Source organism: Micromys minutus (assembly GCF_963924665.1).
Source record: "Micromys minutus genome assembly, chromosome: 25".
Taxonomy (NCBI): domain Eukaryota; kingdom Metazoa; phylum Chordata; class Mammalia; order Rodentia; family Muridae; genus Micromys; species Micromys minutus.
The window spans coordinates 4,548,838-4,573,378 of NC_137960.1; the positions used below are offsets into that span (position 1 = coordinate 4,548,838).

At 52.5% G+C, this 24,541-nt stretch overlaps 1 protein-coding gene across 1 annotated transcript; it reads right to left on the reverse strand.

Moving 5' to 3' along the window:
• Positions 1 to 846: 846 nt before the first annotated feature.
• TULP1 (TUB like protein 1) lies at positions 847 to 12,065 on the reverse strand (the record flags this gene model as incomplete). The annotated part of the gene is made up of 14 exons (XM_080938466.1): positions 847 to 980; positions 2,613 to 2,784; positions 3,964 to 4,062; positions 4,141 to 4,252; positions 6,206 to 6,318; positions 6,513 to 6,683; positions 9,250 to 9,371; positions 9,555 to 9,674; positions 9,758 to 9,853; positions 10,721 to 10,867; positions 11,191 to 11,343; positions 11,440 to 11,521; positions 11,854 to 11,905; positions 12,019 to 12,065. The coding sequence occupies 14 exons, from the start codon at positions 12,063 to 12,065 to the stop codon at positions 847 to 849; spliced, it is 1,620 nt and encodes a 539-aa protein (XP_080794592.1).
• Between the last annotated feature and the right edge of the window lie 12,476 nt (positions 12,066 to 24,541).

Below are 24,541 nucleotides of genomic sequence, written 5' to 3' on the forward strand. Positions count from 1 at the left end.
GAGTCCCCACCTCCCCTACATAACCCCCTTGTGGGTACTCCTCTAAATCTTGAGGGATCAGGCCTGGGGCGGAGCCAAGAGTGGAGCTCTGCCCCCTGGGCTGGACTCCCGGAGGTGTTCAGGGTCCTGGGGAGCCGGGTCCCGCGCATCCAGTGACACCCGAGCGCGCACGGGGTCTCAGGCTCCCCAGTTTTCTACCCGGGTCCGCAGCAGCAGAGACCTCTGCAGCCCCCCTTCCGCCGAGAGCCCGCCCCCCACTCCGGGGCCCCAGACCCGGCTCCGCCCTGCCCGGACCCGGTTTGTCTGGTTCTCCCCGAGTGGCTTGTTTCTCGGATTTCTCCCTTTCTCCCTCTTCCTCTACCTCTGGGGCCCTCCCTCTACGCCCGGCGGCCGGAGAGTCGGGGACCCGGACCCTGCGCTCTCACGAGATTTTCCATAGGACAAGAGAAGGGGATGCGGGAGCGCGGGACACGCGCAGGCACCTCAGTCTACACACACGAATTCAGGAACTACTGCTGCGTTCAGCCCGGGATGTGACTTTATTGGGAATTGGGTCCCTGATTCTGCTTCACCGTCATCCCCTCCCCCACAGCGCGGGCCCGGAGGGGCCTCGAACATCTGACTCCGGCTCCCGGACAGGAAGTGACTGGGGAGGAGGGGGCGAGGCAAGTATTTTTTTGGGCGACCAGATGTTCATCTCCAACCCCTCCGCCTCGTCCGGTGCCAGGCTGGGGGGTGCATGGAGGTCACCGAGAGGCAGAGGGGTGAGCCCTTCCATGGGAGCGGTGGGGGAGAAACCCTGCCACCCCCAACCAAATGCTTTCCCAGCACTGAGGGGCTGTGGGGTCACTCGCAGGCCAGCTTCCCGTCGAAGCTGGAGAGAGCTATGGCGAACGCCTGCAGAGCGCACAGCGGGTACCGGTAGTCCAGGGTGAAGGCGTCCTCAGCCACGCGGCCGAACTGCAGCACTATATAGTCGGCTGTGAACACAGACCGTGGGGTGACCTTGAATCCCATCTTGACAGGCAAACCCTCAACAGAGGGAGATCTTGTCTCTTGATTTGGAGTCATAGCCCCCATGCAGCCTCTGGTCACCTTTCCCGTTCTGTGTCATCCAACCAGCCCAGCCTGTATAGGGTCTGTCACACCAAGTCCCCAGGGCAGGGGCCCTACCTTATCAGCTACTGCCTAGGGCTACAGTAAACCTGTAATCTAGCAGTAAGGGACCCTGTCAAACTTGCCCAAACCAGAACCTTTCCCTCAAGTCGTCTTTTGGCCTCATTCCTCTGGCCTGCCCCCAGTCACAGGTCTAACCTTTAACCCTAGTTCAGATCCTTCTCTAACCCTAGGTGTTCCCTCCCTTAGCCAGTTGTGCTGGGCTCTGACCTCTCCCTTTCTGATCAGGGTTTTATCAGTTCCAACCAGCAACCAACCATCCTCCCCCTTCCCCTTCCTCCCTTCTCTACCTCTCCTGAGAACAAATTTCAAGTAGCCAAGGCTAGCCCTGAACGTCTTCTAATCCTTTTGCTACCTCCCTCCCAAAAATCCTGGCCTGAAACTCTCTGAGAACCAAGCTGACCACCTTAAAACAAAAAACCCCTCCACCCCAGCTCTGGGCTAGTAACAGACCAAGCTCCTACAGGAAGTAGCCTGGAGATAAGAGGTACTTAGCAATCCCAAGGCTAGGAAGTACTGGACACACAGTACTAGCCAAACCCTCTGACCCAGAGTCCTTTGTGTGGTAGTCTTGGTGGGACCTCTCAGAGATGGCTCAGCAGTTAGGAACACATACTGCTCTTTGTGGGGAGGACTCAGGTTTGGTTCCCAGCAACCATACAACTGCTGGCAACTCCAGATCCAGGGGATCTGATACCCTCTGGCCTCTGTGGGGTACACACAAAGTGTGTATCGAAGCACACACAAAGTGGATATAACTCATACAGGCACACACATTTAAAAACAAAAAAACATAAATCCAAAAAAAAAAAAAAAAAATAGGTGGTAGGCACTTAGAAATGAGTGGTCCATTCTCTGGTCTCTTGGCGTTTGCTGCCAAGCCTGATGTCCTGAATTTAATTCTCAAAGCTCGCCTTGTGGAAAGAGAGCTAACTCCTGCAGTTTGTCCGTGACTACACACTCAGACACACAAGGCGGTGTGTGCTTCTGTTCGAACCCTAACAGTCCAGCTGTTGTTAATAGACCATCCTCTATTTTATCAGGGCATGATGATCATGCCTTTAATCCCTGCACTGGACGAGCAGAAAAAGAGGGGAATCTTTGTGAGTTCGAGGCCAACCTGGTCCTTATAGAGTTCCAGAATGGCCAAGTCAATATAGCGAGACCTTGTCGTAGGATACTCATCTCGCTAACGGTAAATTCTAACTCTCTCTCTTCCTCTGAGTGGCCTTGGGTCCTTCCATCTCCTCCAAACAAAGACGTCGGACTCCAGGTGATTTTCAGACTCCAGCAATTCATCCCTTCTTTCAACATGATACGGCTGGGACTGTCCCAGCACCTACCCAAGGGTCCTGGGAAGGATGGAGGGAGAGAGGAGGGGGCGGGTTAGAAGTTGGTGGGCGGAAGGAAGGTCTGCATGGCCCTCAGATACTCACGGTCATCTGCGTGCACAATCTGGAAGTTCTTGACGGAGGCCTGGGTGACCCGGCCCTGGAAGTTGAGGGTGTACGAGCCACTGTCTTCGTTCCAGATGGGCGGCTTGTTGTGTAGTTCAATGAGGCTCTCCAGGGTCTTGTTCTGCCAACGGACTAACAGTCCATCTCTGGACTGCGGTGCCCAAGGAGAGGTAGCAAAGAAAGGGTGTTTAGACGTGGCTGAGCTTGCTCTGGGGGCCAGGATGTGTGTGCGGCAGTTGTTCAGACTGGACGGCCATGCCCACAAGAAGGCATCAGCAGAGGCAGGGAGAACCCTGCTGAGAAGAAGCCCTGTTTGGGGGACATTCTGGCAGAGAGTAGAAAGGCACAGGCGAACCCCAACAGTTTTGGCCCCTGGTGGTCTAGAACCTTTGAGTTCTAGTCTTCCTCTAACCCTGGAGCTCATTGACCAGGCAAGGCTGGGTGATCAATGCTTTTAGGGATCCACCCGTCTCCCTCCTGCCCAGTGCTGGGCTACAGGTGCTGGGCTCAACTTGTGTGGGTACACTCCCCAGCACCCTCTGCACTCAGGGCCAAGACTTGTACAATGGGTACTTTACTAATAGACATCTCCAAACCTTCCTTTTTTATTCCTGTGCATGAAACCGTGCATGCTCGCGTGCATGCATGTGTGAGGGCACGCGTGAGTGTGTGTGTGTGTGTGTGTGTGTGTGCGCGCGTGTGTTCACATGTGTTTTCAGGGTTCTATATAGCCCAGGCTGTCCTCAAACTCCCTGTGTAGCTGAGGATAACATTAAACTTCTGATCTTCCTGCCTCTACCCCCTCGAGCAACTGACAGGGTTATTGCTGTTCACCAGAAAGAAGTAGAGGGACATCAGTCACCGAGGAGCATGGGACACGCCAGTTACTGGTCTCTGGAGTGGCAAAGCCCAAGGTGGTTAGTTCGATCCTTGTGACCCATGATGGTCACCCTACTGACTTTGCTTCTTGCTTCACAGTGATTCAAGTCTTTTTACCCCACTGTGCTGAAGGCAGATGAACTCAACGGCTAGCCTGGTCTACATCGTGAGACTCTGCCTCAGAAACACTCCTCCAGCCCAACCCCCAAACAAACCTCAAGCCCTCTGAAAGAACTTCCCTGCTGAGCGGTCTCTCCAGTCCTATTTATCTCTACGAGGCAGTGTTACAAGTAGCTCAGGCTAGCCTTGAAAACTCCCCCTATACAGCTAGCAATAGCTCTTGGGTACCCGGGAGAGTCACTTGGCCAAACCGGATCCCTGGCCCTGATGTTTAGTGGGTGAATAGAGAACAAGGCTCTGGGGGACAGGGGATAAGATGGTAGAGGCTCACGTTCCGGGGCCGGATAGGGACCCTCTCATTGTCCGAGTTCATTCCGGGGATGATGACAGTCATACGGCGGGGTCCTCGGAAGCCTAAAACATTGGTCTCCTGGAACAAAGATAGGGACATCAGGCCACATCCCACCTGAAGAGGGCCTAGCATAGTGGGCACACGTTGGCTTCTCACATAGACCACAGCTGCCAGCTCCTGGCGCAGGCTTCCCACGTCGCCACCTCCCCCTCGCTGTGGGTTCTGCCCGTTGTCAAAGACTGTGAAGCGGTTTCCCAGGAGGTTAGACCTGAGGATGGAAAAAGAATTGGGCTAAGACAAGGGAGTACCTCCCACCCCAAGAGCCTTCCCACAGCCTCCCAGTTCAAGAGCAAGGGGCAGTGTGTGTCTTGGGACTAAGTGTGTCATGTGCCTGGATCCAGGCTTCCCTTAAAGGGAAGGAGCGCTTTTAAGATGATTATTAATCATCAGCCTTTTGAGACAGTCTGGCTGTGGGGCTCAGTGGCAGCCTGCTAAGCCTTCTTTGCATGCCTCAGGCCCTAAGTGCCATCCCCAGCAGCAGGAAAAGCAGAGCCAGGTGCTGCAGAAACTGCTGGGTTTGCCATGGGGAGGCAGACAATCAGGAATCCAAGGTTATCCCCCAGCGGCGTGTAGTGATGTCCAAACTAGCCTGGGCTACGTGAGACCCTGTTTCAAAAAAAAAAAAAAAAAAAAAAAAAGGGTAATGGGTAGTGTCCGTAGCACAAGCCTGAGGACCCAAGTTCGATCCCTATCATCCACACAATGGTAGAAAGAGAGCTGACCCCACAGAGTTGTCCTCTGACCTCCACATGCACATACCAGCGTTCCTGTGCCTGCACACACCCACACCCAGACTAATAAGATAAGGAAAGAATAAAGCAAATCATTCAAATTTCAGCTCCATCTGTGTGGTCCTAGGAAACAGGAAAGTCTCAGGTGCTACCTGGCATTAGCTATCCTTTAAGTTGACTTATTGAATGTGTGTGTACCTGGGAGTTCAAACTCCTGCCATCATTCTTGGTGGCAAGCCCCTCACCCCCTTTGCCATCTTGCTGGCCCTCAGCTTTCCCACCTGTAAATCAGAATAGCTACAGTCTCCCTCTGGTTTGGTTCATTAAAATACAATATGTGGGGCTGGAGAATGGCTCAGTGGTTAGAGCACTGACTGCTCTTCCAGAGGTCCTGAGTTCAATTCCAGTAACCACATGGTGGCTCACAGCCATCTGTAATGGGATCCGATGCCCTCTTCTGGTGTGTGTGAAGACAGCCACAGCGTACTCACATAAGTAAAAGAAAAAAGAAAATACAATATTTGGCTAATATTTGGAAAGTGTTTAGAATGGTGTCCAAGGTTCAGGGAAGCCCCTACATGCCTTTTGTTAAACACGAAAGCAAAATAAAATCCTCAGAGTAGCTGGATGGTCATATGGGAAGTCATCCTGGTGACACCGAGGCCCCCTCTTCTTGTTCATCCCCCCCCCTAACAAATATTGCTTCTGCTTGTTTTTGAGACAGTGCCTCACAGTATAGACCAGGCTGACCTTGAACTCAATCTCTGCGGGCTTCTGCCTGAGGTGCTGGCATTCAGGGTGTGGAGCAGGGTTTTAGGAGTTCACGTAAGGCTGAACTTGCGGTCCAGCCAAGGATGGCCTTGAACTGTGGATCCTCCTGCCTCTACTTCCTCCCAAGGGCTGGTTTTACACACAGGTGCCATGACACCTGATTTATGTGGTGCTGGGACCAAACTTGGTTTAGCAAATGCTCTAGCAACTGAGTTGCATCATCTCCCCCACCCACCCCTCTCTCTCTCAGATAGGGTCTAAAGTAGCCCACAGCCAAGGATGACCTTGAACTCCGATACTTTCTCTACTTCCCAGTAGCTGCTAGGATTGCAGGCACACACCACCACGCCCTGTAGTTTAACCATCTGTAGAGAAGAGTCTATGTGGGAAGTGTTAGCTCTCAGTGGTCACACGCCTGGCTTTCCCTTCCTGGAGCTTCTCTGTTAGAGCCTTGGTCACATCTTACACACACATACCCAACCCCTGGGGGAGGTGTTGGCATGCAGTGCCAGGGCCCTACCCTCACCCCACAAAACCATCTAGACAAGGCTCCCAAGAGATCTATGCATGTCAGAGGGTGAAATGTCCTAGGCTGGGAGATGTCTCCAGAGCGTCCCACGTGGGGGCACTCCGCCAGCCATAGTGGGACAGAAGTGCACCTCAGCTTCCCGATGAAATTCTCCCCACCCCTCGACAGGTTGGTGGGGTCGCTGGAGATGAGATAGTTGGCCGTCTTACTCCGCTTGCGTTTCCTGCCGGCCAAAAGGAACACCTGCAGAGGTCAGAGAGGTGACAGGGTGAGGCAGATGGAACCAGGGGACCAGAAAAGCTGTAGACACCCAAGTCCTAGACACCCCTTAGGCCTAGACACCCCTAGCCTTAGACACCGCCCCCAGCTCTAGACACCGCCCCCAGCCTTAGACACCGCCCCCAGCTCTAGACATGCCCCACCCAGTTTCTCAGGACCTTCTTCTCGGTGTCCAGGTGTAAGAAGTAGGATGGGTACATGCCGCGGTCCATGCCCTTCTTGTCCCGCGTCAACCGGCAGCGAACTGTTCGGCCCTGGGGTGCTGGCTGCAGCACAAACTCCCGGGGTTCACCCACTTCCACAGGGGGGGATGAGGCTCTCTCCTCCTTCTGCGTGGGCAGATGGTACATCAGCCAGGGCACCCTGCCCCATAGGTCCTCTCTCGGCACCCCAGGCAGGGCAGGCCACCACTTACCACTTTCTGGAAGGAGAAAAGAGCTAGGTCTAGCATCTAGACCTGGGAGCCAAGGCATTTGGTCCTGCCACAGCCCCATGTCCAGACCCATGATAGAAGGTTCTGGAATTCTGTGATGTATTATCACTGTTTAGCATGAATACAAAAGGTCCCAGTCTGAGTCCAGGTTCTACCACCAAAGGTCTGTCAACTGGACATAATGCTCTTGTTTTCATTTTCATTTAAAAAAAAAAAGACTCATGTAGCCCAGGCTAGCCTCAAACCCTTGATCCTCTTCCCCTTACCTCCCAACCTACCATGACAGGCCCTGTTGTGATGGTGATTTTTTGTGTGTTTGATTTGTTTGTTGTCTATAACATATATGAACGTCTTGTCCGCATGTCTGTGCACCACACGTGTGCCTGGTTCCCTTGGAGGTCAGAAGGGGGTACAGGAACGCCTGCGACTGCAGTTATGAGTGGTTGTGAGTGACCACGAGGGTGCCGGGAACTGAACCCAGGTCCTCTGCCAGTGATCTAACTACTGAGCCACCTCTCCAGCCCCTCTTTACTTTATTGGACGTAGGGTTTCACTATAGGGCCTCAAAGTCTGTAGCCCAGGCTGGCCTCACTGAAATCCTCCTTAGCTTCCCTTCGCTTGGAGTAGAAGCCACGCCTAGCTCTTCAGATACTCTCTTCATTCTTTTTACAACACTGGGAGTGGGGGGAGCTGTCCCTATCATATAGAAACTGGGGTTGTGCCGTGCATACAGGATCAGTCTATACGGGGAGGAAGAGAGGTCTCTAACCAGTGACGGTGGTACCATTGTAGATACTGTCTGTTCCTTCACAGTCTCTTCCGTGTGCAACACCCTGAGCCCACGCAGGTGTGTGAAGCTGTCCCTAGATTTCTGATCCTCAGAAACGAAGCAGGAGAAAGCTAGTCCTCTGAAGACACTAGGCTTGGGGCTGTCTGTTACTCAGCAAGACCTAGCTGACTCAGGAACCTGTCAGCTCCCTTTGCTCTTGGAGAATTTCCTAGCAACGCCCGGTTACGGGAGGAGGCAGGGTGAGCCCTGGCGCCCTTTCACCCCTAGCTCTGTTGGTCACAGGAGGGGAACTGGGACTCAAGTCCCTCAGGGGACAGCTGACCTATCAGGCTGGGGGTTTTAGCACCGGAGGCTTCGGAGTTATCTGTGATAACAGCCCTTTGCTGAGGGCGGTCCTGCATGGTGTGTGAGGTAAGGCACAGCCTGGGGCCCACGGCCAAGGGGCAGATGACCATCTTGACTGGACTCCAGCCTGCTCCAGAAGAAACTTGGGAAACACCAGACTACGTGTGGAATGCGATCTGGGAAAACTGACTCAAACATTTCTACACCTGTCAATTTCCAAAGCTCCAAGGGCTGCTCCTCCCACCTGGGATAAAGTACTGTGACCACGAGCCACAGGGATTTGGGTTAACGGGAACCCTTCCCTGAAGACCTGACATTGCTCCCCAAACTATTAACCCCACAAGCTCGGACCAGGGCTGGCTCTTGTATGGCTCTCTTGTTAGAGGAGCTGTGAAGGACACTCCCGGCCAGGCCCCTGGATCACCTGTGTACTCCGTCCTGTGGACGCTTCCCTCGAAGCGTGAAGTACCTTGTCCTTCGAAGTACTTAGCAACATGTCCCGACAGTGGAAGACATCGAATCAGAACGGACTCTGTACTTTGGGGAGCATTCTGGAGCCTTCGGTAGCTGGAGATCAACTGACTATATATATTTTTTGACTATTTTATCTAAAGATAAACAGGCTGTGAAGAGCCTCAAGGGTGGTGCTGGGAAGCAAATCTGGTTCCTTTTTACTTACATGTGCCCAATGCTCTTAAGGGCTGGGTCATCTCTCTCTCTCTCTCTCTCTCTCTCTCTCTCTTAGCCCTATTTTATTTTTGAGGCAGGGTCTCACGTTATGTAGCCCAGGCTTGCCTCAACCTCAGGACTGTGGTTAGCTCTGACCCCTGCTGTGTGTGCCTCCCAGGCGCTAGGTCTCTGTGCACATGGAACGGGGCTGTTACATGGCTGGGAGGCTATGGGTCCTGAGGGTGACCTCAGAGTAGCATTTTAAAACTGGTCCAGCTAGCCAGCTTTCAGTTCCTCAATGTTCCTGGAGGTGTGTAAGATGTGCTTCTGGGAAGCCTGTAATCCTAGTACCAGGAGTTCCAGGGTAGCCTGGGCTACATAGCAAGACCTTATCTGTGCCCTCCCCCTGGGAAAAAAAAAAACAAAAAAAAACCCCAAAAAAACCAGTGCCCTGCTGCTGTGTGCTCAGCCTCCATGGTGCCGGGAACTAGTTACTGCAGAGAGGAGGCTTCAGCAGCCAAGTTTAGAAGGCCTGTGGGTTTCCTGTCTCTTCTGTTCCCATGAGCCTGATCTCCCTAGGCCTTGTGCCCTGTCACAGATGGGGAGCCAAGTCCTCACCCTGAAGACACCCCCCACCCCTGCCTGCCCTTAGGGTCACAACCTTTTTGCCTCTCCCTTTCTCTCTGCCCTTCTGGTTGCTGTTTTTCACTGCTGCGGATGCATCCTCCTCTTCCTCCTCCTCTTCCTCCTTCTTCTCTTCCTCTGAGCCTTTGGGGGGCCCTGAGTACCAAGGGGGAAAGGCTGTAGACCCCTCACCCAGACCAGTTTTCCAGTAGCCAAGATTTCCTTTAATCCTCTTTGGCGATCAGGGCCTGCCACGTGGTCTAGCTCTCACCCACCCACACCCCTCACGGCCCACGGCACACACACCATCCGCGGTCCCAGCACCCTTCAGCCGCTCACCTTTCTTCTTCACACCCTTCTCGGCTGCGCCACCTTCCCCAACCAGGAACATGGCTGCCGGAACCTTCTTCCTCACGGCTGCTGGGCTTCCGGCGGGGTCCTTGTCAGTCTCCCCAGCCCCTGCAGATGGGGCGCAAGGAGTCACCACTCCATACCCAGTGCCCCCTGCCATATCCCCCGCCTCGCCCCTTGTCCAGTCTTACCTTTTTTCTTTACCTTTCTCAGCTTGGTTCCCTCCCCTACCTCCTTCTTCTTGGTTCGGAGTGGCTTCCGAGGGGCATCAGGGCTTCCTACATCCCCTAGGAACAGGAGATTTGGGGGGAGGGCGGGGTCAGGGAACCTTTTGGGGCTGAGGGCCTCCACCTGCTAATCCCTGTATCCAGCTTCAAGTTTCTAGGGTGCCAAAACCAACAGGGTCTGTAGGTCTTGTGTTAACTACTTTTAAAGATTTATGTATCTAGTTTATGTATGTGAGGACAATGTCGCTGTCTTCAGACACACCAGAAGAGGGCATCAGATCCCATTACAGATGGCTGTGAGCCACCATGTGGTTGCTGGGAATTGAACGCAGGACCTCTGGAAGAGCAGCGACTCCTCTTAATCGCCGAGCCATCTCTCCAGCCCCTAACTTTTTCCTTTTTTTTTTTTTTTTTCTTTTTTCTAAGTCTGAAAAATGATCCGGCTAGGAACCAGCTTAAGAGGCAGGGACAGAATGAACGGGTGAACAATACTAGGGTTCACTTGGACCTCTGAAGAATCCCCCTTCAGCCTCTCCTGCAGGAACCGTCCCCAGCCCCTTAGCCTCTGCCCCTCAACAGCGACCGGGTTCCAGCATCCCACACGTTTCTGACCCGACCTTCCTGGGCAGGCGTCCAGGGCGCCATCAGGGTCTTTAGGTATAGATTTCTTTCCTTCTTTCTTTCTTTCTTTCTTTCTTTCTTTCTTTCTTTCTTTCTAACTTTTATCTACTTTATAAAAATTATAACGCTAATCTACATGAAGCAAAACCCCACGGAAGGAAACAGAATCCTTCTCTTGGCGCACCTCTGTAGTTTGCAGCAACCCTGAGAACTGATCTCCTTAGGGACCTGGTGTGTGGAGGGAAGGGGCATATAGCCTCTTCACAAGGTCAAATGATGGGGACTCTGCGCGCTCCCTGCACCCACCCTTTGGACCCGGAGCTTTGCTTTTCCTCTCCCTCTCCTTGGGTGCTTTCTTGGGGGCCAGAGAGCTTTTCTCTTTCCCCCCCTCTTTATTCTCTTCTTCATCATCATTGTCGTTGCCGTCATCTGAATCCTCCTCCGAATCCTCCTCTGTAGAGAGAAATTCTCCAATAAAACAAGCTCCAGAGGTTTAGTCCCCGCTACAGGGGCTCCCGGCACCTTCCTGTGGCGGCTGCGGTGGGAGGCGCCCTGCTCAGGCTCCGTACCACCTCCCTCCTGACCCGTCCCCACTTGCCCTTGTGCAGCTGCTTCTGATTTATATGGCTACTAGCTGTAGCTCAAGCCCTGCTGCCTCAGTTTCCCTATATTTGTAGCAGGGAAAGAGCAGGGGAGACCCACCCTGAGCTGGGTGCTGGGAAGTGATAGCTGCTTCCCTGGGCAAGCTGACACGGTCTATCCTAGTCACTATTTACCGCCTCCCGCGCCTGGGGCGCGAGCAACCAGGAAGGTCTCCCGGGGATCCCGTTTCTTGGCCTCGGGGTCCCGAAGGAACTTGGCGTAGACCGTCTGCTCAGCTCGCGGCTCCGCGGGGTCTGCAGGCGGCTCCCCGTGCTTCCTGCGCCCAGCTGGGGCCAGACCTCGGGCTCAGCAGGGTCCTGGCCTGGAGGTCCCCACATCAGCCTCCCGCGCCCACACCTTCCCGCACACCCGCCAGGACTCACCCCCAGCTCTACGGGGTTTGGATTCCGGGGACTCGGGGGTCTCAGATTTCTTTTTCTTCAATTTCTGTCCCTGGGAAGGTCGCTGCGGAATAGGGGTCACAGGGAGAGAAGGGGACTCTAGGGCTCCCATCCCCCTCTAATCCCTTGGAGCCACCAGAAATAGCCTTGGATTATCCCAAGGAGTGCTGCAGCCCCTGCTCTGGGAGAATGTCCTACCCAGGCATGGTGGTCACTTCCAAGACCCACTCCCCCAAGTCTTTCTGAGCACCCCACATCCTAGCCCCTCTTTCTTCTAAACTTTTTAAGTCAAGAGCTGCAGGTGCTGGCAAGAGGATTTCTCCCGGGCAGCCCCTTTCCTGTGCACACCAGAACATCTTTGCATTTCCTTTCCATCCCCCAAACCGGGTGACACACCTGTTTGGGTCGCGGCGGAGGCTCGGGGTTCAGCCAGTCCTCTTCAGGGCCACTGAGGGTACAAAGGAACCAATCTGTTCCCTTCTTTCAGTCTACTATCTCCTCCCCACTGCGGCCCAGAAACTAGGACTTGGGGTTCAGGTGGGGCGATGTGGGGGCTCCCACCTGTCTGAGGCCCACACTTCCCGAAGGGTCTCCTCCTGAAGTGGCATGGTGCTCCTGTGTCGCTGTCACTTCAACCGCCCCTCTCTGGTGACTCGGAGCTCCCAGCCTCCCTTCCTCTCTAGCTAATCTCAGCTCAGCTTCTCCCCACCTTCCGGGCCAAGAGGCCACCAGGACGCACCTCTGAGGACAAGATGTTCCAAGCCGCAGGGACTCAACCCTTGAAGGAAAGGTCTGGACCCCAGCTCTCCTCACTAGAGCAGTCCGGAATAAAAGGATACCACAAACCGTTTGTCTGTCTGTCTGTCCGTCCACCCAACTCAGGCACTTCCTATGTAAGCTGTGAGTGGTGCGGCTTGGGTTCTGGAGAGGAAAAGGCCAGACTGGCCCTCCAGACCGTCTTCCCTTCCCTCTTTCCTCAGACAGGGTCTCACTCTGTACCCAGGGACTTCCTGGGTGGGCTGGCCTGGAACCCGAGGTTCTCCAGTCTCGTGTGTGCTAGGATTGTGAGCACGCAACACCATACTCGGCCTGAGATCTGCTCATTTAAAAATGTTTACATTTGTTTATTGCATGTGTGGTGGGAACACATGTCATGGTTCATGTGTGAAGATGTCCTGGTGACAAGACAAATCAGTTCTCTGTTTCCGGTGTGTGGCAGCACTTGTTCTGTGAAAGCCATTTTCCCAGCTCCCATTTTTTTTTTCTTTTTTCTTTTTTTCTTTTAGACAAGGTTTCACCACTATGCAGCTCTGGCTCATCTAGAACTTGCTATGTAGAAGACCAGGCTAGCCTTGAATTAATTCCCAGAAATCTGCCTGCCTCTGCCTCCCAAGCATAGGCTTGCCTGGCTGACTTGAGAAACACTCTTCCCCTCTCCCCCCCAAAGATCTATTTATGTATATGAGTAGCTGTCTTCAGACACACCAGAAGAGGGCATCAGATCTCATTACAGATGGTTGTGAGCCATCATGTGGTTGCTGGGATTTGAACTCAGGACCTCTGGAAGAGCAGTCAGTGCTCTTAACCGCTGAGCCATTTCCAGCCCCCAAACATAACTTTAAAAATAAAAATAAATAACTTTTTGAGTCATCTTGAGTACCCTCCCCTTGAAGGCAATATTTCAATTTCCTAAAGTCAGTTGGGGCAGGGGTGGCCCCAGGGAGCCTCTGAGAAAAGCAGACCTCTGAGGGTTGATGACTTGAGGCATGGGGAGGGAACTCAGGTGGGTCAGAGGTGACGTTAGAATTTTGAGCGTCCAGCGCAGGAGGAGAGTCAGGACACAGATAAGTTAGTTCCAGGAACTTTGATCTGCTTGCCTCCTGGACTGCAGGCCAAACAGGCCTGGGCTCTATAATTACACCTTGTTTTGAACTCAAAGGGACATTTCTCAACCAGATCCCTGCCTGGCCTTAGTCACCAGACTCAATTCCACATCAATTTAGCTGCTTCCTAAAATCAGCTTCGAGAAGACAACAGTGCCTGGTCCCCCAAGTTTATCTAAGCCATATGTTCCCATGACTCAACTTAGGTTGCTTGCTGTCAGTGAATCCAGACAAGACACCTACTACCGGCCTGGTGTTTGTTTGTTTGTTTTTTAAACAATGTCGTTTTAGAAAACAATCTTTATTCATTTTTGCTGTGTGGATGTTTTACCTTCAGAGGTGAAAGAGTTCATCCCAGTACCTTGGAACTAGAAATTAATAGATGTCAGTGAAGTGTTCTGAACTGCTGTCTCTAGGCGCCCCCCCTGGTGTTTTCTTGTTACCCTAGTCCCTGGCTTTAAACGCTGGTAGACACATGCCCTTCCCACTCCGTGGCTAACTGCACCTAACTTAGGAGAATTCTAGCAACTGACTGATAGTTTGTGAAGTGCCTGCTATGCTCCTGCTCCTGGTACCTTCTGTCCGGTAGACCCCATAACTTTCAGTCACGGATCAGGAAACGGGGTGGGTGTGGAGGTGCAGAGGTGACCAAGGACAACCAGACCCTGACGCATTTAATCTCATGCTCTCTGGCTCCCCCTAGCGGCGAAGAAGCGAGGGAGCCGGGAGGGACCGCGGAGAAAACTAGGGTTGTGTCTTCAGCCAGGAACAATCTGCATGCGCGCCCCAAAACACACATCCCAGCCTGGTGACCACTGACAACTGTCCTTGCTGCAGCTTCTCCATCAAGGAAATTTGTTTGCTCGTTGGAAGGGTTACTTCCTCCTGGTGGGCTTTCAGACCTCCAGGAGCAGCGTTGGGGAACACTCCACTAATCGGTGCAAACAAAACAAAACAAAACAAAACAAAACAAAAAACAAAACAAAACAAAAAACACCCCTGAGAGCCTGGAGCACCTTCAACAGCATCTTTGCAGCGATTGCCAATAGTGGGGTTACCTAAGCCACCTGCTGCTCACTGGGCTTAGGTCGTTGTCCTTCTTTCCCTAGAAGGCAGGAAGGGGCTGAGTCCAACCCCACTGCGGCCCACAGCTGACTCCATAGCCCTCTGTAGGAATTCTAGAAGCCTCAGAGCAGATAGAGAGACCCCTTGTTAGCCCCGGGCAGGGAGGGCTGTGAGGAGTGACCTAGGGTCCACTTCTCAGGAGCCTCCGGTTAGTTAATAAAGCTCTTGCCTAGCGCATCCTGAAGCCCTTCCTGTGACACATTGCCTCCTGTTAGGCTGTGCCTCCTCCCCAACAGCTCTACCAACCAGGGACCAAATGTTCATTCAAAGAGCTGAGCCTCTGGGGGACATTTCCCACTCAAACCATCTTAGGACTAATTGGAACTTAGAAAAAGAGAGCTCCTGGCTTTCTCCTCCTCTAGACTGGCCACAGGGAGCCAAGTCCACAATTTTCAGCATTTCCAAAAGTGTCCCTCTGAACGAACGGGCTCTGTAACCCTGTCCGTAGTTTGTGTATCTGTAATTCCAGGACTTAACAGAAAGATTGGGGGTGGCGTGGGGTTAGGGAGATCCTTCTCTACATAGAGTTTGAGGCCAGCCTGGGCTACCTGGGACTTTGAAAAATCAGCAAAGACAAAGTTTTTATCTTCAAATGGTGCCAGGCAAAGATAAGGGTTCATCTTACACCCACCTGTGACTTCAGGCCTTGTCTTTTTGTTCAGTGTGAACTGGGGGTCTGTGATCTATCTGCACTGGGCCAGGTAATTTACAAGATTTTGTTTTTACTTGAAAACAATTTTAACCTGTGATGTGTGCCTTTAATCCCAGCACTCAGGAGGCAGAGGCAGGCAAATCTCTGAGTTTAAGGCCAGCCTGATTTACTTAGCTCCAGGACAGCCAAGGTTATACACTAAGACTGCTTTAACACCTCACCCCTGTTCTCCCAACATAAACAAATCATGGAACATCTTGGCCAATATCCCTTTGGGTCACTGCTAAGTGTGAACCAGTCTGGGCTGGGTTATAAATGACACAGTCTTCAGAAGAAATCCAAAGTGAACAAATGATACACTCTTGGTGTCTTTTCTCTGCCAGTTAAAGATTGTTTAGAGACAGGGTCTTTCTGTGTGACTTTAACTGTCCTGGAACTAGCCCTGAAGACCAGGCTGGCCTCAAACTCACAGAGATCTGCCTGTCTCTGCCTTCGATGCCCTGCTCCGTTAAAAAATTAAAAGGTGGGAAAGATCTAAAGCATACGGAGTAACCACAGAGAAACCTTAAGCATGGCAGATGGAAAAAGGGGGTTATCGGGTAGAGGAAACACATACACACACACACACACACACACACACACACATGCATACATGCATGCACACAGGCATGCTCTCTCTGTCTCTGTCTCTCAGCACACACATACAGAAAAAGACTGCAAAACTGGGGAGACTCAGCCTACAAATCCAGTCTTTACTTAGAGGTCTGAGGTCTTACTGCTTCTTAAGTGTTTTTCTCCCCTAATTTAGCGTTGGTCACTTTGAAAAAAGCCAGGATGGTTAGTCGGCCCAGAGCCATTGTAGTTTGGGTCCTAATCAGGCCTTGAACTTGAGTCAGACTGTCAGCAGGCAGCCTGCTGTTAAGAGACAAAAGCCCAAGTTAGGAGGGTAAGAAAGATGCCTGCCGGTCATCTTGGAATTTCGACATCTTTACTACCTAGCCTAGGCTTGCTTCTCAGTCTGTTTGCCTCCCAGGGAGTCTGTTTAGCTCTTGTTTCCATCCTCTGAGAACCAAGAGAGTCACACTGTTCACTTGAGGAGTCTGTGAACTGGGGTGATGCCTTCCTCGTCCAGCTGTCCCCAAGACATCATTCCCACCGAGCCTCAGAGGTCCTGAGTTAAGACCCAGGAAAGGCCAGGAGGACAGGGGGGAGACAGAACACATCCAACTAACACACACCACCGGGAGACCCTCACCCATCCTGGTCCATAATGGGAGGCCATGTTACTGAGTGTCCACCCTGGGCAGCGCCCTCTGGGATAGCCCCACCCTAATGGAGAATTAATCCGAACAGAAAAAGATGTGTTCTCCGTGGGGAGCTGCCAGTAGCTTCAGGATGAATGACAGGGCTGGGGAGACAGGAACTGTGGTGTCCACAGAGAGCATGTGGCACCTAGTTCCAGGTACCTAGGCTTTGTGGCTGTTACTAAGCCACTTAGGTGACAGGTGTTCTGGTGACTGTTTTACTGGGGGCAGAGTGGCTCATCCAAGTCAGCACAGCTAGCTCACAGCCCAATAGGATGCCCCCGTGCTTGGCGTCCTGTCTGCAAGCCTCTGCAGAGCCCCAAGGGCAGGGAAATAGTGCCAGTGTGGAGCCCTAGGAGCTGGCTTGGGGTCCCCTGAAGCACCTTAGGAAGCCCCCCTTCCCCACCACTGACAGCATCTTTCAAGGCTCTGCAGGTGAAGCCCGAGGTTTTAGGCAAAGCCGGAACCACTAGTGCAGAGGCCTTGTGATGTAGCCGGAGACTTGACTATGTTACCCCTTGCTGTGTTACTTTGTCATATGTCAGTCACTTAACTTCTCTGAGCCTCCACTTACTCATTCCTTGGGAAGGGTACCACTTCTTCACCTTGGTGGTAGAGAGGACTGCGGATGTAATGTCCTTCCCAAGGAACCCCCTTTGACCATCAGACTATAGAGACAGTGGTCCCCAAGGAACTGGGATATCCCAGGGGTTCCCGTGCTGGGAGAAGGAACCTCCTGAAGCCTGTGTACCAGCTAGAGGGGGATTTATCCCCCAGGAAAACATTTTCACAGGGTCCTGATGACAGCCAGACCGCCTTGCAGGAGAGACTGGAGCCCAGACAGCACCCTCAACCATAAAATTATTTTCCAGGTGGTGGTGCACACCTTTAATCCCAGCACTTGGGAGGCAGAGGCAGGCAGATCTCTGTGAGTTCGAGACCAGCCTGGTCTACAGAAATGAGTTCCAGGACAGTTAGAACTACACAGAGAAGCCCTGTCTTAAAAAAAAAAAACAACTAAAAACCCCAAAACAATTATTTTTTTGTAATTTTGCTATTGTAATGTAAATATCCGTGGTCTCTGATGGTCTTGGGTGACCATGGAGAAAGAGTCTTCAACCCAAAAGGGTGGCAACCTACAGGCTGAGGTTTGTGGGACAGGGACGAGTGGGAACCGCCATGGCCCAGGTGAGGGTGCGCCGGCTCAGCCTCGCCACTAGGGGGCGGCAGAGCTCATCACAGGGGGGCGGGGCACTGACTGCTCAAGAGGCAGGTGCTGGACTTCCTCCTCCACCCTCCTCTACCACCCTTCTTCTCTACCCTCCACCTCCTCCCTGAACCCTTCTCTCCCTCCTCCTTTCTCCCCCCCTTTCCCCCTCTCTCCATCCTTCCATTTTTAGGAATTCATTGTTAGTCACAGGTCAAGGAAGTGACCCAGGCACTTTGTGGGACTCCTGGCCCTTGAGGTCACAGAGAGTTGAGGGACCTTTGGGTGAGAAAAGGCACACCAGGGTCCTTAGAAATCCACATTCCCAGCACTGGGTCAGTCACTGGTTTTTGATGTCTTTGGAAATGGGGTCCCCATTTTTTCCCAGAGGGGGAATGTGACCCGCCCAAGGTCCTAACTAAGCCCTCTAAGGCAGAGGTAGCCCTGAGGCTGTGAGAGGCGTCTGCAAATGCGTGGTCAACGAGCCGCATCGGGCTCCTTGTCGTTGGGATGAATGGGCAAATACGGCCTGGTGCACACAGGGAGGGAGAGGGTCTCCCCAGGCATCAGTGTGGAGGATGGGGCGGGTCACTGTCTTGGTGGCTAACTCAGCTCTCACCCGGTTCTCTCTCCAAACTCAGTTACCGATTGGCTAACCTGACGGGCCCAGAAACTTGGAATCCTCCTGTCTCTGCCTCTCCGTGTTAGGCAAAGTTTCCTAGAGGAACGGACGGAGGGTGTGTGCATGCGTGTGAGTGTGTGTAATGAATGTAAGTACATGCGTGAGTGTAAGAGTAAGTGAGTGTGTGTGTGAGTGTATATGTGTCTTGTGTTTATGTGTAGGTGTGAGTGTACGTGAATATGTATGTGTGTGCACGCGCGCACACTTTTAAAGTCAGCTTTAAACCAGTAACAACGGAAGGAGCACACCTGGGAAGTTGGACACCTGGTAGTTGTTTGGTCCCCTGGGTGGTGCCTCAGTTGTCCCAGCCTGGCACAGGATGCCAGCAAGGATCTTGGAGAGCTGCTGGTCCCTGGGCTATGACGAAAGTGGGGACAGGCGGGTTCTGCCTCAGTCGCAAGCAAATTAGCTCTGTGGCAAGAGGGAGGCAAGCGCTCAAGGGTTTACTTAGGCTGCAGCTCCACCACCCACCGGGCAGTGCGTGGGTGGGGGGCGGGGCGGGGGAGGTGCTGTCCACAGGCAGGGTGGGTCTAGACCCATCAAGGCAATCTGGTCACTTCCTCAGGCAGATCTCCCTACACAGTTCATTCTAATTTGAAATTAAAACCAACATTAAAGCTTCCTTCTGCTGGGGTTACAGGAGCAAGCGATCATACCCAGCTTCTAGGTAGGCGCTAGGATCCGAACTCAGGTCCTCATTGAGCAGCAAGCCCTCTTACCCACTGAGTCAGCCCCTAGCCCTGAACTGGCTTTAATGACCCGGGGCCACTGAATTGGCTCCTTGAGTCAGACGCTATTGAGCCATGTCATCCTCAGGCTTCTCCCTCTTATTGAAGTTCTGACACGTGGCTCTCACACCTCCACCGACCCGGTGGTACAGCCACACCCTGGTCTTGTCATCACTCGAAACTGCCCTGCCCCTGAAATCACAATCCACCCTCCATCCTTCTGAATGGCACCTCTTCCCAGTCCCCAGCCACACCTCCTCTGACCTGTTTCAGACATCCTGCCCAGTGGCACTTCCTGCCCAAGCATCTCTACCTGCCTCCAGACCAGGACCCACAGGTGCTGACTCACTAGGACTCAGTTCTTGGTCAGAGATAAGCAGGGACTCTGACAGAGCAGGAAGTACTTAAGGACCATTCCCAAGGCTCTGGGAAAGGGGACATGGGTTTCCTGCTCTGGGGTCTGCTGGAAGCGCTTGGCTCACAGGCCGGAGGGGTGGGGCTCAGCGTGACCATTTTGAGGAGCTGGGATCATGGAAACCAGCTTGTCCGGCAGGAAATCTGCTGACTCCATCTCTTCCTCTCACCAGACGACATCTGTACCTGGACATGGGCTGCTTTGTGGGTTCGTCTTTCTTCCACCCTCCTCCACCCCTGAAGCCGCCTAACACTTGATAAGAGAGAGAAAAAAATGACAGGGGAAGGGGGTCGTTATCGTTTAATCGTTAGACGCTTCCTGCTGATTTGTGAGGTTAAGTTCTTTGGAGCAAGTTCGATCTTCAACGTCAGGATATCTAATTTCTTCTCCTTGTTTCTTTTTTTGCTCACAACTACTTAACAAACTATGATTGACAGCAACCAGCTAACAGCTCATTCTTGGGGGGCCTAGCATTTATCTACCCTCTGAAGAGTCCCCAGAATTCCAAATGTCACACCCTTGCAGAAACTGTCTGCAGCTGGCAGAATCACGCCCCTGCTAGAGCACGAGGTAAATCACAGTCAGCTGCTGAGGACGATTCGAAGGAGCCCCACATCCCACACCTGGAACGAAAACGAAAACATGTTCTTATCATAGGTCTGTGTTTTTAAAGAAACCCAAATTCTCACGACAGACATCCACTGGGTGTCCCCCACCAAAGACTTAAACTGACAGGCTTCCTACTAGATTTTTCAGCCTATAAAATGGAGCCAAATCAAATCTTTTTCTTTATCAAGATACCCGGCTTTGGACAATTTGTTATACCAACAAAAACAGACAAATACACAGGTTCTCCTACAAAACCCTGGCATGTTCAGATCGGCGAGTCAGGATTTTGAGATTCTCGAGTCAGCTGCTTCCTGTCACTGGGAGCCGACCTGAGCATTACTGTGGAAGACTCTATTGGAATCGCGTTGGAGGCCCTTAAAAGAATAATTATTCTACTTACTTAGTTGTGTGTATATATCCTCGAGACTCCGTGCACCATGTATTGCTGCCTAGTACAACTTCTCTCCCTCCTCCACCACATGGGTCTTGGGGTTTGAACTCAGGGCATCAGGCTTAGCGGCAAGCTCCCTTACCTGAGGAGCCTTCTCACTGGCCCAAGACTTTTCCTTTAAGCTCTTATGAAGCAAAAGGGCACAGGAAAGCCAACCAGCAGCCAGAGGTTAGAGGGTGTCAGAGCCTCTGGAACCGGCGCTACAGGCAGAGGTGAGCTACCTGGTGCGGATGCTGAGGATGAGCCCCTGTTCTCTTGTCTGCTGAGAGTCTCCCCAACCCTCTGGGTTAGTTTTAACAAAGGCAAACTTGCTGGGCTTTTCATTTAAGTTTGAGGCTAGCCTGCGCTAAAAGGTAAGACCCTGTCTTCAAAGGGGGGGGGGTTGTTGAATGAGGTTCGGAAGGCACAGGCTGGAGGGACCTGACCATGGGGTGTGAAAGGTGACCAGTTTTGCTTTTCGATGTTCCTGCAGGACCTGCCTCCACTCCTCTTTCTACAATGGGGGCTGGGGTGTGGCTCAACTGGTAAAGTACCCGAGGACTCCTGGGACTCACATAAAAAGCTGAGTTTGGTGGTGTGTGTGACATTGGATGGAGGGCAGAGGCAGACGGATCCTCCAGGGTGCTGGCTGGCCAAGTGGTTAGCTCTGAGTGGTAAGCAGCTGGGAACAGCTGTCAGTGACCCCTGGTCTTTACAGGTACAGATACACAAACTCTAACACACCCTTCCCCATCAGCATTCACATAGAAGATACAATCAAAGGCCAGGTGTGATGGCACACACTTTTAATCTCAGCACTCGGGAGGTGAATCTCTGTGAGTTCAAAATCAGGCCAGCCTGGTCTACATAGATAGTTCCAGGACAGCTACCTGAGAGAAAAAAGAAAAGTTAAGAAACAAAGGTAAGCTGGGTGTGGTTGGTGGTCAGCATCTGTGGTCCTAGTACCTGAGGCAGGAGGATTTCGAGTTCTAGGTCAGTTTGACTGCACTGTGATATTCTGCCTCAAACAAACAAACAAACAAACAAACCCCAAATAATAAATTGTGAAACAATAAATTGAGAAGGAAACGGAAGAAAATGAAAATCTGGGATTGCCTGAGAAATGACGTCATCCTGATGCTTCTGAGGCCTCCCGCCTCTTGGCCTTTTGAGTCCCGTCAGGAAGAGTGACACTTGAGCTTCAGTCAGATTATTTGCCACTGTTTTTTATATGAAAGTGTGACCTTGTGACGCAGACATCTTTAATTTAAAATCTCAGCCGTTAAGAGCACGGGCTGCTTTTCCCGCGGTCCTGAGATCTGATCCCGGGACCCACAGGGCGCCTCACGGGAATCCGTAACTCCAGGGTATCCGACGCCCTCTACCGGCCGCCGCAAGCACTGCAGGCACACGGCGTATAGACTTCCTGTGGCCAATCATATCGGGCACATACAATAAAAATAAGTTAAAAAAAACTTAAGGAAAAAAAAACCATAAGCCGGCCATGTCGATTAGTATAGCTCTCACACTGTCGTATTGTCTTGAGACAGAGTCTCTCCCTGAACCTAGAGTTTGCTCTCTCTGGGCTAGCCCTGGCTACTCCCTGTCTCTGTACCTGAGCTCTTCTGTGGATGCTGAAGCTCTGAACTTAGGTAGGAAGTGCTCTTTCCCCCTGGGCTATCTCCCATCCCCTTCATATTGATTTATTTACATACTGGAGACAGTTGTAGAGTTGCTCAGGTTGGCCTCGAACTTGGAATAATCTTCCTTTCTGACCATCCTGACTGCCGGGACTCAGCTCAATCTTTTTGATTTTGTGTTTTGGGGGGACCGTGTCTTGTTGTATAGCCAAGTTAGTCCCAACTTACAGTTGACCCCTCTGCCTCAGCTGCCTCAGAAGGGAGGTTGGGGCAGCACCCTGGAGGCAGAGTCTGCAGCAGACGCCATTGCTTTCCGTGATGCGCTCTGGGGTGGGCCTGCCCGAAGTGAGCCGGGCCCTCCCCTGTCAATCACCAGTCAAGAAAATGGTGCACAGACTTGTCCACAGGCCAAGCTGAGGGAACTGTTTCCTCAAATCCCGAGGGACTCAGGCTGACAACCAAACCTAGTCACACAAGGGCCTGTGTAGCCTATTAAGTGTTGGTCTGGCGCAGCTATGCATTCAAACGCTAAGACACTGTGTCCCAAGATGAGCAGATTCTCAGGTACCAGCTTTTCTTGTGGAAACCCTGCCTCCGCCATGTTGTCCCTGATTGGCTAACAAAGATGCCTCTAGCCTGTTGCTGGGCAGAAGAGAGGTAGGTAGGGCTGAAGATTCCAAGCTTGGGGTCTCAGGCAGGGACCACTAGGGGAGAAGGAAGAAGTTGCCATGGGGTAGGTGGGTCATGAACGCTTGGCCGTGGACGCTGGCCTGTTGGAGTGGAAGCAACCCAGGTATAACAGGGCAAGTAATATCTCGGGGTTATTGACAAAGAAGTAGACAAAATATCATGGAGGGTTGATATCTGCCTACTGGAGTGCTTTTAAGTTTGTTATAGAGGTTTTGTGTCTTTTGTATAACCCCCAAATAACATTTACCACAAAGGTAGCCCAGGCTGACCTTGAACTATGTAACTAAGAGTAGTGTCCACGGAGTCACATGATCAACCCTGGATTTACTCTTATATGGTTGTGATAGCTTGCCTCATTGTCTTCCTTGTAGGGAATAGATCTTCCAATTCCCCCAAATGGACACCTCCCACTCCTCCCCCGGCCCCTGGCAGGAACACTCTAATCTGGTTCAACACCTCAGAGCATCTTACTTCCCCTCATTTTCCTGAGCGTGTTTGGAAAGGGCTCAGAGTCAAATTCTGGCAATAATCTATGCTCTCTTAGTTTTCACAGGCCCCTGGAGAGACCCCCTGACGCATGTGGGGCTGGTCCAGAGCTCTGCAGATAAGTGGGGGTGGAGGGCACTGGGCTCCTGCTCCTCATGGCTCTCCCCCTCTGCTTCCCCAGCCCTTGTAGTCTTCAGGACTAATCTCATTAGAGCTTTATCCCATCATAGCAACCTGCTGGCCCCCTCTCTGTCCCTAATCCCCATCTGGCCCCTTCCTATGCCTCCCTACTCTCAGGACACAGACAATGGGTGTGGGGGGGTTGGGAACAGGGTGTGGGGGTGTCTCCTCCACCTTCTTGGAGAACAATACCCACCTCCAGCTGGTGGCTGCTTCCTCCTGCTCCTGCAACAGGCCAGGAAGGTACCACATGTTTCCAAGGCAGAACTCACACTTCCTTCTGCCCCATGGGTCTCAGCCTTAAGCTGACACATTTGCTCCAATCAGGCCTGTGGTGATCTGGGTCCTTGGGTGAGCCATCTCTCCAGCTCCCGAGGTTTATTTCTGACAGGGACATGGCTAGCGTGGTGCAGGCTACCCCTCCAGACCCCTGTGTCACAGCCTTAAAGGTGACTGTGCAGCTGTGTGCAAGCTGTGCTGGGCACAAGAGGCAACCTGGCAGGGAACTTTTGTGTGACTCCCACAAGAGGGCAGCACTGAGTACAGTGGAAACCCACATTCCTCAAAGACTCACCGGCCCTCCACAGAAAAGCGTTTACCTACTGGCTTAGCTGTCCCCCTGTCATCGATCTGAGGTCCCTGGGGCGTGAAGCTTCTCCCTCTTTGGTTCTTCATGCATTACTGAATCCCCAGGCTGGCACTGGCTGCTCCTCTCAGCAGAGCACTCACCAGCAACAGCAACACAGTTTCGGGCAGGGGTGAGAGGCTCCCTCCACACCCTGCTCCTGAAGGCTCTGCTCATCTGCATCGAGTGCTTCTGCCCCCTCTCCGCTGACCTGGTGCGCCGCGTGCATAGGTCTCTGTCCTCTGCTGCGGGTCTCCTCAATGCCCACGTTCACACTGGGCAGTGCCCTCACACCATCACCCCATTGGAGTTAAAAGATGATCTTCTGGTGAACCCAGCTTTGGTCTCTAGGCAGCTCACTGTGACTCCAGTCTCAGGGATCCTTCCTTTCCTTCTGCCCCCAAGGGCACGAGGCACAGAAGAGTAAA